This window comes from Dermacentor albipictus, chromosome 1 (genome assembly GCF_038994185.2).
Source record: "Dermacentor albipictus isolate Rhodes 1998 colony chromosome 1, USDA_Dalb.pri_finalv2, whole genome shotgun sequence".
Lineage (NCBI taxonomy): Eukaryota > Metazoa > Arthropoda > Arachnida > Ixodida > Ixodidae > Dermacentor > Dermacentor albipictus.
The window spans coordinates 204,115,550-204,132,802 of NC_091821.1; the positions used below are offsets into that span (position 1 = coordinate 204,115,550).

The window sequence follows — 17,253 nt, forward strand, 5'->3', positions numbered from 1 at the left end:
GCATAAATGACGCTCCTTTTCTTTTTGTCTCCCTGCTACATTGGCAAAGTGGCTTCGGTGTTTTGTTGAATAGCACAGGGTTACTGGCTGAATTAGTTTTCTTTTAGGCTGCTTTACTATTGTAGTTTTTTTCCTCTCCACTTTGCCATAATGCAAGTTTGTGGCAGTGTTCTTAGCGCTACTCTATTTTCAAATGCTCTGCAGTGACACAGTAACCTGCTGTGAGCCCATAGAGGTTATCTCTCACAAGATTGGAGTCTGTGGTGTGAGCGCTCATGGGAAGGAGTGCAAGACAGAGTTTAAGAGGCTCAGTTACAACGGAAAGTCCAGTGTTGTGCTGTGTAAGTTGATGAGAAATTGTTGCATTTTTGTGTGTTTTAGTGCTATTAAATCCTGGCGACATGGCAGGCACAAGCCTTGATTAGTTGACGCCTCACAGGTGCTATGGTGTTGCTAGGGTGAGCCGTTGCTTATGGCCCAGTTAGTTGTTTTCTTTCCCCCTAATCTTTTGATGCAATTATTTATGTTTCTGCAGGTTTTCGTGCTCACTTTAATCCAAGCACCATCTGATATAATCCCACCGCCATGGAAATAATCTGAATGTCAGACTTTTTATTCTGGGTGCCTAACATTTAATCCTATTGCCAACGTATTTCATCTGAAACGCAAATAGATTATGCAAAGCTAATTTAATACAAGTGCTAATCAATTTAATCCATGCTAGAAAAACATCAAAAATACGAATTGAAATGGCTGAAACACTGAAATACAGTTACCAGAAGATGGCAGCACTAATTTTTGGTGTCACTGCTGACATTTATAAAATGAATGACTCTAGCTTTTTGCTTGAGGCCGATAGACATGCATGGAGCACTTATACTAAAACTAGATTGCACCAATAATGTCATGCTCTGCATTCGAGGTATCAGTCTGCAGTTATAAAAAAAGACAGTGCTGAGTTGGTTGGGTAAAGAGTCTTATGCGTAAAGGTAGTTGCTTGTCTTTTCTGCAACATGCAAATGGAAAGGTATGGTTGTATAAATTTTTTTGTGTAAATAATACAAAATAAAAAGAAGGAACCTTTTAATTTGTGGTTTTAAGTTTTTTTCCTGGTCTGAAGTGTGAAGGCATCTTACACCATCCCACTTCTCCAGCCCAGCAGATGATTTTTGATGCATCTGCAAGAAAGTCCCGAAAGCCGTCGGCTAGCAGACAACAGTAAATTTGTGCCAGAATGCAAACAGCTGCGCACATGATTAGCCAAAATTCTGTGATACCAATGAATAACTAAACTGACAGGTGCTCAATTGTTCAGTAAAGTTCTAACCAGATGTGCTTTTAGCCTTTATTCAGTCTCTAAACATGTAAATTATTCACTTTTTAAAACTCTTACCGCTTTACACCAATAAGTTGGGTCATTACATCGCATTTATTTCTATGCACAATACCGCAGTCACTCATTTGATAAAGGTTAGCAGCAACCACAAAATTTAGTGGGGTCATCTTCCAGAAACTGTATATCAGTGTTTCAGCCATTTTGATTCGCAGTCTTGATTTTTTTTTGTTTTTTTTTTTTTGCATGGATTAAATTGACTGTCACTTGGGTTGAAGCTGCAGGCGCTTGGACTAAATTCACTATAGTAGGATACAAGTTGAAAAAACAGCAGTTGGCAACCAAGGTGCACAAACCGCGTGGGGTTGTGTTAGTCTGCCAGCCAATCACAGAAGCAAACAACATCATTGTCATGTGACATTCTTAAAATGGCGTCGTGCTTGGTACCTCCGGAGTGTCTGCTGTTCTTGAAGAGTTTTCATCAGCGGGAGCGATGAAGTGTGCAACAGACATGGACAAACTCTGAGCATTTCACTCTTCAAAAGTCTGTGGTACAGTTCATTTTATTTCTGAGCCAGGTTTACTCATGAAACTTCACTGCCAACTGAAGTGAAACTTGACAATAAATAGTTGCAGCGAAGCAAGCACTTTATTCCAGTTCAATAAAGAATTAGGCTTTTGCTGTTCCGCTATAATAGACAAGTGAAAAGGTATAAAATTAGCTGCTTATCATTTCATTTTTGTGGTTACTGCCTTATTTAGGTAACAGGGAAAGATTGAAGTATGAACTATATGCAGCCTCGCGGAGGAACAGTGGCTGGCGATTATAAGGGAATGGGCAGGGCTTCACTGCAGACTTAAGTTGTATCCGACCATAGCACGCAACCTATTTGTGCTGGCACTGAGGTTAATAAATGCAATGATGTCAGGATTAATTGTTTGGCACTTGCATTACATAGTCTGGCACCCACATTATTTCCGTGGCACTTGGATTAAAGTGAGCAGGAAAACCTGTAGTAGCTCTTGAGTGTAAACTCCTGTAAAGGATTGTACAGAGAGTTCTTGTTTACAAGGCTGGCATGGTAGCTGCGATTACTTGTGGGAAATGTTACTGGTGTTGTGTTTACTTGTGCAACTTCTAAGTTACGACTCATAGTTGGCTATTGTAGAATTTAAGGTTGCTCAAGTGGCATTTGACTGCAGTAATGAAAGTATGTAATTATTTTTCTCTGCCTCAGGCAAGCCATTCACCGGCCGCATGCATCAAATCCGTGTGCACCTGCAGTATTTAGGCAAGTAAAGATACATGCATTGACTTTATAGGCTGGTCATCCCTAGAGCTGCATAAGTTTAGGATTGCACCCTTTGCCGAGGAAAAAACAAAAAACTGCACTGAGAAGGGGAGGAGGTGTGTTTTCTGCAAGAAGTATTGTATGCAAAAATATAAAACCAAATAGAAACAATATAATGTTGTAAAACGTTGAGTACAAACATTGTTTAATTAAAATTTATTGAGAGGCAGGAGAATGAACAATTTGCACCCATTTGGTTCTCGCAACCCGGACTGGTCGTGCCAGCTGATGTGATAAGCACCAACATCAGATGGCTGCTGAGAAGATGTATCGGAGAGAAACATAAGTTGCGCTAGGGCTCATAAGAGAAAGCTCAGGAGAAAAATGCGAAAGGACGGGCCAAGCCGCTCAGTCTCGCAGCCTCGGATAGCACAACAATTTCATGTCACCGAACAGTAATCTGGTTGCAACAATTCAGTTGCTTGGCATGTATGAATGCCTGACAGAACACTTGCAACGCAAGTAATGTTTTGATTTAGGGAGAACCATAAGACCAGCAAATGGCATGTGTAAGGGTTGAACCAGCAGCTGGCACTGTGAGGAAAGAACCATCTGCACTAGAGGAAAACAGGCCAAGTGGCAACCCTACACCAATTGCAGAAGTGAAGTAGTAATAGCAATGATTGCAATACTATCCTGTTTGGGTACATATAAAAAGAACAAGCAGTTACAAATTTTCCTGAAGCTGAATGCTTGTAGTACGAAAAAGAACAAGATTAATTATACAGGTTAATACTAATGTTTTTGGAATGCAGGATGCTCTTCCATAAAGCTTCTGCACTGACAGGTTGCCATTTTTTCGCAGATTCTCTGATTGTGCAGGGTGTGTTTTTGTGCAAGCCTATCTTTGGGGAGTGCTTTTTGTCTTTATTTTTGTTGCAGTAGTGCCAAACTATCCTGAGGCAATATTTTTGATGGGCAGTACAAGCAGGTCTGTTTAAAGATTTTGTTTCTCCCTCTTACAGACATTGCAGTGGAATCTCGATGATACGATCACGGCTGATACGAATTTCTGGATGATACGAATTTTTCTGTGGTCCCGGCCGAGCCCCATTACTTTGCAACGTGTTGGAGAATGGTTGTTACGAATCAATTTTCGACCCGCGTCGGTTGATACGAAAATTACCGAAGACATTGGAAATTTGAAAGTGTTCTTGGCGAAAGCCAGACGCTGCTGCCGTCTGCGCTCCAATTCATTCGCTTTGGTGTTCGGCGATATCGCCTGTCGCTGCTGCCGCTTTCGTTCTGCTTCCCTGCCTTTGGTACCCGGCGATCTAATCAGTCGCTGTTGGCGTTTCTTTTCTGCCTCCCTTGCTTTCGCATCTGGTGACATGTTCATTCGTGGCATGCGCATTCGCTCCTTGTTCTTCTGGCGTTTGGAGTTGGGGGAATCCGGCGTCCGCTGGCGCTTCCCCGAACCGCATGGCGCCCAAACACGGGCCTCTCACTCGACTGCAACGAAACGGCTGGCGAAGGAGCGGCGGTGCCACCGCCGACGCGCGCGCGCCCGTTCTACCGCTACTGTGTGACGTCACGGTTGCTATGCGCAGCTGCGCCCCTGACCGGCGCGCCGGTTGCTAAGGAGGGGAGGAGGTTGCGCCGCTGCGCGGAGGAGAGACCACAGTTGGCACGATTCCAGCGCACGGATGGACGCGACCGCGAGAATAGAGAGTTTTAAGCAGGAGACACACGGTACGATTCGGCGTCCGATCCGACGTGCGGCCCCGCATGCTCCGGCATGCGGCATACGATGATTCGGGACACACGGTGCGTGCATCCGAAAGATTTAGCGGCGCGTAAGCTCCGCCCAGATCCAGCACTCCAGCTTGACTTCAGAGCCACGTCGAGAAACGCAATATAAACAACTCTCCACAACACTGCGTCGCTTTACGCGAACACTGCCAATAACGTTATGCCCCTACGAGTGACAAAACACTTCACGACGGCGCGTCGTCCACTGACGACTCCGCTAACAGCCAGCGATATGGCCGGTAGGCCTAGCTAGGCAGACGCCGCGGCCGACGGCGCTTACGATCCAACCCGAGCTCGTCGAAGAGCGCTTATGTTTGCCAAAACAATTAATACTGTGCACTTAGGTCGCCCGTAATTAAATATGATTGGTTTACTCGACGCAGTCGTTGCGAAGGGCAAACGTGCAAGCAAAGCGAGCAGCCTCGTTCAGACGGTCGGTGTGTGCTGTCTGCCCGCGAAATGCCCTCGCGTCGCGTCTCCTGATCTCGTCAGTATCTTAGTCCTAATGTACTAGGCGTTGCTTTGAATAACAGGCACACGTCGAGATAATTTTACTGAACTGGTAACTATTTCGTGTCGGAAACAAACTGCAGCAGGCAAGGAAAAAAAAAAAAAACACTGCGAGAAACCGGCCAGCCAGCGCCGCCTCCGTGGAGGGAACGTCACATGCCAGCCGCGCTGTCATTGGCTGCGGCCAGACGACGGTGCGGTTGTCGGACGCGTCGGACGATGAAAATCTGCCTGGTTTGTCGCACGCCGGACGTCCGATCCGGCGCTTCGGCACGGCAAAACACCTCGATTCCGGCTGCCGTTCCGGCGCGTCGGACGCCTGATCGGACACCAAATCGGACCGTGTGTCTCCCGCTTTAGCCCAGCGGGTTTACGGCCAGCGGAGCGGAGCGGGCGAGCGGAGACGCCACTGCGCATGCGCACCACGCTGAGGCGGCCAGCGGTTTTACGGAGATGCGTTTACGCCCGCTGGAAAGCACTCCCCAGCGGAGGGTATACGCAGCGCGCGAGCGTGCGTAAGCGCGCGCGGGCGTGTATGGGAAATGCAAGACGGCAGCCGCGAACATGAACGCCGGCAGTTCTGCATCGAAAACGGCGACTGCCGCGCTGACCCGTACATTAGTACTCAGTACATTGTTAACAAATAATGCACTGAGAACTTGTAATATATCTTTATTCAACATTTCTTGCATAATAAAAGCAAGCGTGATTCAATTTCATTTCTCAGTAACTCCTATTCGAACCACTAGGTGGGGCAGCAAAGCGCCCCGCTCTTTACCCCGCTCGAGCGGGTGATCCGCTGGGCTAAAATTCTTTTTTCACGAGCCGCTCCGCTGGCGCAACGGCGAAGACCGCTCCGCTCCGCTGGCCGTAAACCCGCTGGGCTAAAACTCTCTAATGAGTCCCACCGATGGCAGTGAAAGATAACAGCACGCAGTTACGCGATTTCTCCCTCTCTCTTTTGGTGCGGAGGCGCGGACGCGGCGCCGGACAGCGCGGAGGCCGCGACTGGGCGCGAAGAGTTCGAAGCGGTGGCACTTGTGTTGCTTTTGTGCTTTTCTTCATTTTCCGCGTGCCATTGGACGGAGTGGCTGCTGTGCTTCGGGCTGCGTTCATTGTGTTAGACGTGGGCGACGGCGAAGGACCCACCACCGGCGGCTGAAACGCTGCATGCGCGCTAAGTTCTGAGGCGTGCGCGAACGAAATCAGCGACGACACGTGCACGCGTTTTTATGGATTTGAACAAAGTCTGCTAATTGACCTGACAAAGAAAAAGAGGCAGAGGACATTAGAGAATTTTCTACAAGAAATAAATCCTTTTTACGTACTTGTGTCTGAGTGAGTTCACCTATGACTTTGATTTAGCTAGTTTTAATTGTTTCGATGATACGAATTTCGGCTGATACGAATATTTTTCGTGACCCCGTGAGATTCGTATCATCGAGATTCCACTGTACATGATTATTACAGTCTTCTGGTAAATACAATGCACTGATACCTCAGATTTTTGTTTGTCAGATCTTTATAGTGCGTGTGCATGACAGGGAGGTTATTCAAAGGACAAAGCTTTATATGTGTCCAATAAAAGTTAAAATTGGCAGACAAAGAAAAATAAGATGGGTGACCACTGAGTTGTTCATAGGTGAGAGTTGACACATTAAGGACAATTGGTAGTTGAAAATATAGATAGGCACGTGTGGTTGCACCTTTCACACATTTATTGCTTTGATTGATTTTATTCTTGCAGGTTACCCAATTGTTAATGATCCACTCTACAATCACACAGTTTTTGGATCTCAAAAAGCTAAAGGTGGCCTCACAGAGAAAACGAAAGAACAGGTATTGCTAGCGATCATGTCAAGAGAACTGTATTCTTTAGATCACATTCTGTGGCACTTTGACGTTTTGTGATGTAATTTTCAGTTGGTGGAGGACCTTTTGGAAGTACATAACCTTAAAAAGTGGCTGGGCCCTGAAATGGATTTGACTTCAGGTAAAAAGAAATTTTCGCATGATCCTTTGCATTAGTATAAGAAGTGACCCTGGAGCAGATGGACATGTAACACACTTTAATGTCCTTAAGCAGTTCTGAAATGTAACTGTAAAACCTTTACCTTCCAGAGTACAGGTCTATCTTCAGTACTTTCAAATCGATACCGTATTTACTTGGATAATGATCGCACTTTTTTGTCAAAAAAATTGACGCAAATTCAGGGGTGCGATCATTACACAAGTTAAATTTCCTGCGAAAAGAAAAATTTTCATCTTTCATCCCGCGTTTGCTGCGGGATGACAACGGGTCAACAAGCAGGCAGCTGCCGCTGGTAGTGCGGGACAGCAAAACAAAAATGGCGGCTGGCAGAGCAATTTGAAAGCGCTGAATGCGATTATTTTTTTTCTCGTGAGTACATTACGCGCATTGAAACAGTTTCTTCCGTATCAGTAATGAATAATACTGTTAATATTGGCAAGTTTGCGACAGTAACGTAGCCATGTCCACTTTGAGGGGACAGAAGCAGAGATGGGTGCACTTAGCTACCAATGACATAAAAACACATGGCGTGCGTGCTGCTGAAACTGTGGTATTTGTCTTCACTGCTATCCTAATATTGCACGTTTCTGCTAAGGGTGGGTGAATATCTTAGCTGTGTTACAAGCGTTGGTGTATGAATAGAGTACACTTCTAACGTATCAGTGTAAATGTTACCACTATCATTGCTGCTCGCAATTTGTTGCATGCCCACAAGTGCAGACGAGAAGAATCGAAAGGCGCCTTTTATGTTGTTGACCAACACCATTATGAAGCCTACAAATAATAAAGCCGAGGCAAGTTTGGGTGTAGCTTTTTTTTTTTTTTTCATTAAAGTGCGGAAAGTGATGAAAGCAATGAAATGGGGCATCTGCTTAAGAATGTTGGGTGCGTGCAGACTGCCTGGTATGTCTTCAAGAGTCATTCACATAGCATTTGACATATGGTAAGCACGATCATCACTAGCTAGACTTGGCATACAACATATCGCTGCGACAAGTTCAGGGTGCAATCATTACACGGCAAAGAAAAAAAAATAGAATTTTGACAAAATTCAGGGGTGCAATCATTACGCAAGTGCGATCATTAGGCGAGTAAATACGGTAGTTTAACTTGCAGAGCTTCAAGGAAACTGTACTAGGGGAAGCTTACCCATTACTGTTAGTAGGGAAGGTTTCCAACCTACACCTCATGTGGTGCTGCTGGTGGCTTATGGGATATACAGTCCCCAACCGTTTATTCGGACCTAAGGGGACTGCGAAAATGTTTGAGTAAACAGGTGTCCGAAAAAGCAGTTTAAGAAAAAAAAAAGAAATCCTTTATTTCCACGCACTTATTCGGGCTCGGCAGTAGGCTTGAAAAAATCGTGAATGCGCCGTTGCACGCTGTTTTGTTTACACGCAATCAGATAAGCCTTAATCTCGGAGAGGGTCGTATGGTTACTATAGGCAGCTGAAAGCACAGTCACTGCTTGTACGCGCTCTACATGCGACGGCAGCGTAGCACATGGTGCGTCATCTTTCGACTGGGAGTCATTGTCCGGCGGTGCAGCAGAAACCTGACGAATGATCTCGCCGTCGTGAAGTTCTGCGCATGTCAGTACAGCAGTGTCAGCACCTGTAAAACTGTCAAATAAGATGGTGTCCGGAATCGTAATGCAACCACTGCGCAGGTCTCAGCAGAACATTTTTGGTGTCAGTAGGGAGCACATCGGAAGGCGACAAATCCTAGGCCTCCTGGCACCCACTTCCCAGCATTCTCGGCAACTTGCATAACTTCATTAACTTACATAAGAAAGTATACTCTTTTCAATTAAACTAAGACTGGGAAATGAAAATAGTTTGTTAGATTGCAACTTTTGTTATATCGAGGTCCGACAATATATACTGAGGCCTTCTTTTTTTAAACCAATTTATTTTCCAGCAGTCCTGTAGAGAAGTCACGAGTATTTCTTATGCTAGCTAACTAGTTAGTGATGATCAGTTATTTAATCTTTTAAAAATTACACTAATACCTTACTATTAACAAATTTGATAGCAAGGTAGCAAGGACCAGTGATGATCAGTTATTCAACATTTTTAAAATTACACTAATACCTTGCTATTAACAAAGTTGAAGGGGGACCATATTTCATTTTAACAATTGTCTGCATTCATGCCCTATATTGGCAGCCAGGAAAGGCAAAGCTGTCTTGTTAGTTACCACTCAGTAACCCGACGCAAAATCTATCTGGGCACCACTGAAGGATTGTGACAGATTTTTGCAACTTTGTCAGTGAGATGACCTTCCTCTAATGCAGCTGTCAATGCTCATCCATCTTCATAACTGCCATGTGTGCTCATGTAGTGGCACAATAAGTCTTGCACTGTTTTGTGAGTATGCCAGCAGAGTGCTGCAAGCCTTTGATTTCGTACAATCATCATCGCCGTACACAAGTGGACGCTTGTAAACAACAAAAATGTGTTTATTTAAGCTGGTGTCCACTGACTGTGGCATTGCACTCAATCAGAAACTATAGCAGCACTTCACCAGCACGTTCAAGGTGCAGATAAGCTGAGTGTTCACCAAGAAAATGAGACTAGCACGAGCCACTAAGTGGATTATTGTCGAATTCCCTGGACTGTGCTTGTACAGCGGATTATCACGGCCATGGTTAGAAGGCGCAGCATGTATAGTGCATCTACCTTTGTTACGAAAGCCATACACTCCTTTGGCTAAGGCTGCATTGACCAGTGGACGTTATAAGGCAACAATGGTAGAGTGCAACCCGGCTACGGAGCCCACACAGCAGTGTAGCCAGATTGGCACGTTACCAGGTGATTTGAACGGCTTATTCAGACAACTTACAAATAGAATTGCATGCCTCCAGGTTGCAGCTTAATCCACACAAAATTATCAGAAAATCTTGTCTGAAATGAGAAAGATTCGGTATGTCCTATTAAAATTTTCACTTCTTTAAAATGGGTATTTTAAATGCTTGGATTTCTAGGGGAATTTCAAGGGAAATTATGATTATACTTTGTTATAACCCATTGAATTATAACAAGGACTTCTGCAATTCAATGAACAAAATTTCAAGTTTTTGTTTGCCACTGAAAACACGAGATTCAGTCATTACTGGCCTGGCACTGTGCCTTGGCTCTTGTTGCTCCAACTAGGTGTAATCATCATATCACATTAATTTTTCAGCTACTATGTACATAACTAACATAGGCGATTCTGTTTGTATACAGAGGCGAACATAGATCGAGTTGCATTGTCATGAGGCACATGAGATTTTTAAGAAATTGTATTTATTACGTCGAATAACACTTACAAACAAAGTAACTTGGATGAATAGCAGTATAATCAAATTGCATGCATAATACAGTACTCAAGACTTTGTGAATTAGGTTTCTGTGAATTTTTAACTAAAAAAAACTTAATGGGCACATAGTGCAAGTTTCATGCCATAATTTGTGCACTGAAAGAAAAAAAAACATACTTTCCTCTGCATTGTAAAGGGCATAATGTAACAGTCTTGTTCTAAATGTTACTGGAAAGGTAGTGTCTGTACAAGCATCCCATTGAAATTGTTGCTAAAAGCGTTAGGTTGTAAATTATCTTAAATAGTAGCATTGGACTCTCCAAGACTTTTTGTACCATTTTCCTGATAGTTGCACTGCATAGGGATTACAGAGCACACAAATAGGTGCAGACTGAGAAATGCTTTGCTAGAAAATTAGCATGCATGCTCCATCCAACACAGTGCATCCAGGTTCAGATCCAGGTGTTGTTTACTTTTTGCCAACATTACCAGAGGACACAAACATTGTCAGTAGTCACTAGTGTGAAAACAAATTAGTTAGTATTTTAGTATTTGTACACACAATGAAAACAAACAGTCTTCCTTTTATATAGTAACGAAATTTATCTTTCTGGCAAACCAGTATAGCAATTGATGCCCACAGGTGGTAGGGTGCTAATGGCCTCATGGGATGTGCTAGGAAAGACTAATACCATGTTGCAGGTGCATAAATAAATTTCCTCATTTAATGTCAGTCAAGCAGCTTTATTGGTGCAGGTACTAGACAAAGGTGGTCCTACATCATACCCTTGCAGCAGCCCTGATTTTATAACTAATTTTGTATTACAGGCGTTTGCTATGGATCATGCTGCTGTTGATTTGTTGAGTCTAGTCAAAGCTTGATAATTCAAGTCTTAATAAATAAAATTTCTGAATAATTCAGATTCATTGGTACGGCCCCACCAAAGATGCATAAAAACGTGTGTACAACAACCCATTGATTCTAATGAAAACTCGTGATACTGCCCATCATATCATTAGTACTGTGTCCCACTGTGTGTCCACTTTCATGGTTTAAGTAGAGCCAGGCAGAGCACAGGGCTCTTGCAGCATGGCTGTTACAGAAGAGAGCTGAAACACAAGATAATTAATGGCACAGAACTTCTTCCTTCATAGGGATGTAAAACATCTATATAAACAGTATTCCAATCTTGGAAACACTCTGGATTTTATAGCTTTGACGCTGGCTTTAGTTAAATCGAAAGGCTCATCTTCATGATCAACCTATTTTTATGTCCACCTCCAGGACGAAGGTCTCTCCCAGTGATCTCTTATTACCCTTTCTTGCTCTATCTGATTCCAACTGGTGCCTGCTAATTCCTGATACCATCACCCTGCCTAATTTTCTACCATGCTCAGCTGTGCTTCCATTCCCTTGGTACATGTTCTGTAACGCTAATGGCCCTCTGGTTATCTGCCCTACGCATTACATGGCCTGCCCAGCTCCATTTTTCTTTCTTTTTTTTTCCTCTTTATGTCAACTACAATATTGGTTAACCCCGTTTGCTCTCTGATCCACACCGCTGTCTTCTTATCTCATAAAGTTACACATAACACCTTTCATTCCCTCGCTCTTTGTGTGGTCCTTAAAGGGCCCCTCACCAGGCCCCATAGCAAATGTTGGTTACACGCTGGAAGTTGTTACATGTCCTCTGGGGGGGGGGGGGGGGGGGGTAGCATTCTGCCGCAAAAATTATTCAAGTCAGCTCATTAATAGCCGAGATAGAAATATTTCAGTGCCGCAAACTGATGATTTCAGCAGGCGGGCTCCACTGCCAAGTGAGACACTCTCTCCACTTGCCCCGTTTAGCCTCCGCAAGCGAAATTCCTTCCCTGCATTCTCCCATACCGGACCTCGAGGATCATGTGACGCATACGTCACGAGCCCCGCCTTCATTTTTTTTTTCCTCGTTTCTTTTTGCGGCGCTGCACACTTTTGCTGACGCCGTTGTGCGCGAGCTGTTGTCTTGTTTTGTGCAGCGTACGATTTTGGGCACTGTGCACAAGAACACATGACTAGTAGTATAATTCAGTGCTACACGAATACTGAGGCAGAACAAGTGGATCGCAGAGCATGATCATGCGCTCGAACACGGTAGAAAATTGCATAGTTCTGGTACTTTGTGCATGTGAGTGCATGACCATGGGAACAAGTAGACGAAGCGGAAGTACATCTCTTGATTCAATGCGAAGTAAAACAAAAAACACTCAAACATTCCGTTCGTGTGTTTTATTATTGCTCTAAACTTCATTTCGTCAATTCAAGCAGCAGATCACGCAAGTAACAGATGTTGCCTTGAATCATTCTCGAAGTCGCGTGTCACCACGAGTGACGTCGCACTGCAGACACGAGTACGTAGGCGCAGGGGCACGAGTACGTCACCGTCCGACTTGGAGCACGGTCACCGCGAGGGAAAGGGAAAACGGCGTTTGGATTGAAATTTCAGACCTTTCTGCAACGCGTAGCGATGTAATTCCTTGCAAACACAGTCGTTGGCTCGATTGTGTGCTCTCTGCTTGTCAACTCAAAATGGCCAGACCTGGTGAGCGGCCCTTTAAAGGGCCCGTCACCAGACCACGTAGAAAATTTCGCTTATACACTAGAGGTTATTACGTGCCCTCTAGGGAGCATTCTGCCGCAAAAATTTTTCACATTGGTTAATTAATAGCCAAGATAGAAATATTTCAGTGCCATGAACCCATAATTTCAGAAGGCGAGGGCCACTGTCAAGAGACACTCTTCCACTTGCCCAGTCTAGCCTCCACAAGCGAAATTCCTTCCCTGCGTTCTCACATACTGGAACTTGAGGATCGCGTGACACATACGTCATAGGCCCCTCCTTCTATTCTTTTTTTCCTTGTTTTTTTGCTGTGCGGCGCACTTTTGTTAATGGAGTCACGCGCGAGCTGTTGCGTTTGTCTCATTTCGCACAGCACACGATTTTGCACGTTGTGAAAGAGAACATCTGACTAGGGATTTAAGCGAGTGCTATATAAATACTAAGGCAGACACAAATGAGAAGAAAGGGGGTTAACGGGGGGGCCCGATTTTTATTAGTTGTATCATAAGGATATGAACGTGTTTGTTGGCTTCTTATGATAAGGCATACACAAGCAGTTCATGGAGCATCATTGCGCGCTGGAACACAGTAGAAAATGACATACTTTTTTTGTGTGCGCACGCGGGACTGCTCAATGTGGGAACAAGCAGACAAAACTGAAGTACATCTCTCTTGCTGCGTTGCAGAGCAAAACAATAACATGCAGACATTCGGTTTCTGTATTTTATTATTTCTCTTAACTTTAATTCATCTCTTGAAGCAACAGATCACAAACAGATAACAGATGTTGCTTTGAATAATTCACGAAGTCACGTGTCACTATGAACGATGCCACAGCAGTGCGATGTATGTAAACGCACTTGCACGATATACGTCTACTCTCCGGCTGGGAGCGCAGTGCCTGTGAGGAGAAGGGCAAACGGTGTTCGGTTTGAAATTTCAGCTCTTCTCATGGCGCGTAGCGATGTAATACTTAGCAGACACGACTGTTAGCATGCATTGTATGCATGGCGCTTGTCAGCTTAAAATGGCCAGACCTGGTGAGGGGCCCTTTAAAGGGACCCTGAAACGATTTTACCGATTTTGCACAGATGTACTGAGTCATTAGGGTAGGTCCTTGTGATCCTTGACACATTTAAGTGCTTCTGTAAGTATGTAATTTAATCTAAGATTTTAAATTTGTGCATTGCTTCCGATTGCAGTGGCACCGCTGAGTTTTCAGCCACCCTGTTACATGCTACATAGCTGGCGCACGTGACGTCAGTTGGACGAGCTATCTGATTGGCTACCCATGGTGTGTGATTGATAATTTTTGCAACTTTATGGCCATAATAGTCGGAAGACTGGTTAATTTGTTTCTATAACACAAAATGTAACAGAAAGAATACACGACTATTTATCACTACACTGAAGCACTTCTGGCACCCAGCAAGTGTCATCTACTTGTGTTGCAACGTGCTTCGTGTTGACGCAAGCTGTGCAGTCAGTGTTTGTCTCGAGCTTTCTTTTTGCAAGCACCATGGATTGCCCTCATTACGTTAAGGGCTGAAAATCTAGCAATCGGCGACATGTCAAGCTGTGGCATTGTGTCCATCTACAAAGCAACAGGCGAGCAGTGTGGCTGCAGCTCATCAGGCTGTTGGTATCTAATCAGCACCAGGACCTACATGTTTGCAGCTGTCACTTTACGCCTGAGGATTACTGCCACAATAGAGTTTTAGCATGTCTGGCATTCTGGTAAACACAGATGGACTGGGCATTTTGGCAGATGGGCGGAAGTGCAAACATGAGCGGCCTTCAAGGTGCAACCACCTGGTGCCACAGAGCTGAACCAGACAAACAAAGAGGTAGAATAGCAATGACCAAGTGTATTCTGCTTTGCTGCTGATGTAAATTTTTGGCAGCAGTGTAATCGTGAAAACATCTTAGATGTTTAAAATTTTTTACACTTGGTTACAGCAATATTAGATCTGTGTACGCCTGGTTAATCTCTGCACCACCAGGTGGCTACATCATGCAGGCCACTCACATTTAGGCCTCCGCCCATCCCTTAAAACACACAGATTGCCTGTTTACCAGAATACCGGACATGCTCGATGCTGTCACCGAACGCTCTCAACACATGCTGCTTGGATAGCTCTTGCAGGGGTTTTAGCGGAGAGGTTAAAGAGGCTTCGCGCACTGACTCCAAGACACCGGAAGTAGACGATAGGACTTCATATCGTGACAGAGAGCCAGTGAAGGCAGTGCTTAGCCCAGATCGCTCGGCGAACAAGTTGAGGAGGAAAAGCATGACTAGGGAGGAGGGTAACTTCTAATTGTCCGTAGCTTCTTTAATTTGAGACGCTTCACTCAAATTGTGGCGCAGATGTTTTATTGTAGTTGTACACTATGCACCTACAAAATTTGTCCGAACCATTTCAGGGACCCTTTAACTTGTTCTCGAGCTTCTTTGTTAACGTTGAAGTTTCTGCCTCGTATATTAGCACCAGTAGAATCCAATCGTACACTTTTAAACAACAGTGGTAAGCTCCCTCCCAGTTAATGTTTGGTAATGCCTGCTGCAGGCACTCCAAAACATTTTCATTCTTCTGTAAATTTTCTTACTATGATCAGGGTCCCTTGTGAGTAATTGACCTAGGTAAACATACTCCTGCAAAGACTCGAGAGGCTTACTGGTGATCATGAATTATCAAGATTATGTTTTGGTAATGTTTTGTTAGGTAATGTACCTTTAACACTATGGTTATGACTAAACTGTGCTCATTTTCATTGATTTTATGTCTTAACATTTTATTCTACTGTTATACATGAACGTATAGCCTGATCAATGGTGTTTTGAATGGATGTGTAACAGTAATAATTGCTCAGGCAATTTTTGAGAATTCTTATGTGAAACTTCAGAGAAGCATCTCAAGGAGCACAAATGAAAGTAATAATTTGCTATTTTTATTGTAAGTACTGAGAGTTAAAATAATCTGAAATATGCAAAACATGCACCTGGTTTCTAGTTCCCAGCTTTTCTGAGTCTGATCATACCAAAAGATTTGAAAATGCATAAGTTCCTATTGTAGAGGGAGCATTTGTTTTTTACTCATTACAGCGGGCACCTGGTTTGTGCGTTACTAAATTGTTTAAGCTCACGAAGCAATGGTTGTCAAGTCGAGGAGCATGCAGTAGCCTCCTTATAATTGATTATTGCATTTGATAAATTTTTCTGTGCAAGCAAGGTGGACTAGTGTGCATTCAATTGGCGCTGGAGCCTCCCCACGCTTTATTGGGGTACTGTACAGTGCTGTACAGAAATGTGGAATGTTGCACAATATTTTACACTATAAATAAGAGCACTTGCACAGGTGGTGTAAAAAATGCAAGAGATTAGACAGCTAGTGAAGCTTTGGTTGAAGCTTGGTGTGAAATGGACTATGTGCTCTTGTGTGAGTGAAAACCTCACGCGATGGGAAGGACTCCTTGTACTAATAATTTTTACATACGCTGTCGAAGCACAGGGATAAAGGCAGCCCACATAAGGGAAAACAAAGTTTTACTTTATGTTAGTCAAACACAATTATCAAAATAGCATGCGCTCATGAGCACCTACCATTGTTTGAGACATCTTTAAACAGCCTATATGTTGGATAAAAAAACTGACAAACCAAGAGAAGTTTGTTTATCTTCACAACTGCTGGTATTTAAAAATGTTGCCAAGTCGACCGAAGCGCACATTTTGCGTCATTCTGCTTAACCTCTAGGAGCACTAGAGGTTGGCTTCGACAATACCTCCACTCGAAGTTTTATTTTTCCAGGTGCCCCAATCTGCCAATAATTGTCCAATCAGATTGATCGATTTTCATAGGCAGGGTAACGAAAGAGTTAAGTAAACCTCTACAATTCATGCCTTGTACAGGGGTGGGACTCCTTTGCCAAACTGTGCCAAACACAGAAAAATGACCGAAGTTGTGCCACACTGCGCCAGAACGTCTTCAGCATGTGTGATCCTGCAGTGGCCACGAACAGCGAGCGGATTCGTTCTCCCACAAAGAGTACAGCCGTTCACGTTCCGCACACCGCATGACTGCGCCTCCTGCACAGTTTCTCATAGTTTATGTGCTTGTAACGCTGGACTTTTCGGTGCTTCCAGCAAGTGGTCGGCATGCTCATGACCAGTCCCAGCTGTCGTTACTGCTCTCAGAATGGCTAGGGCAGCTGTATTTAGATTTTACTAGAATATGGTTGAGTGGGCCGAGTGGCACAGCGTTTCCTAGCTGAGATGCAAAACAATGAAAAGTAGGCTGAGGGCATTGCGAGTGAGGTACATATCAGGGAGGCACATGCTGCAGTGGGTTCAGTGGGCAGGCATCTCTGTCCTC

At 44.1% G+C, this 17,253-nt stretch overlaps 1 protein-coding gene across 2 annotated transcripts in view; it reads left to right on the forward strand.

The window, feature by feature from the left end:
* LOC135896942 (pseudouridylate synthase RPUSD2-like) overlaps nucleotides 1–17,253 on the forward strand; it is a 62,648-nt gene that overhangs the window by 25,426 nt on the left and 19,969 nt on the right. For both annotated transcript variants that reach the window (XM_065425484.2, XM_065425483.2), the window contains exons 8-11: nucleotides 205–341; nucleotides 2,572–2,625; nucleotides 6,695–6,786; nucleotides 6,871–6,940. In XM_065425484.2, coding sequence (XP_065281556.1) covers nucleotides 205–341; nucleotides 2,572–2,625; nucleotides 6,695–6,786; nucleotides 6,871–6,940 — 353 coding nt within the window. The remainder of the gene's footprint in view (nucleotides 1–204; nucleotides 342–2,571; nucleotides 2,626–6,694; nucleotides 6,787–6,870; nucleotides 6,941–17,253) is intronic.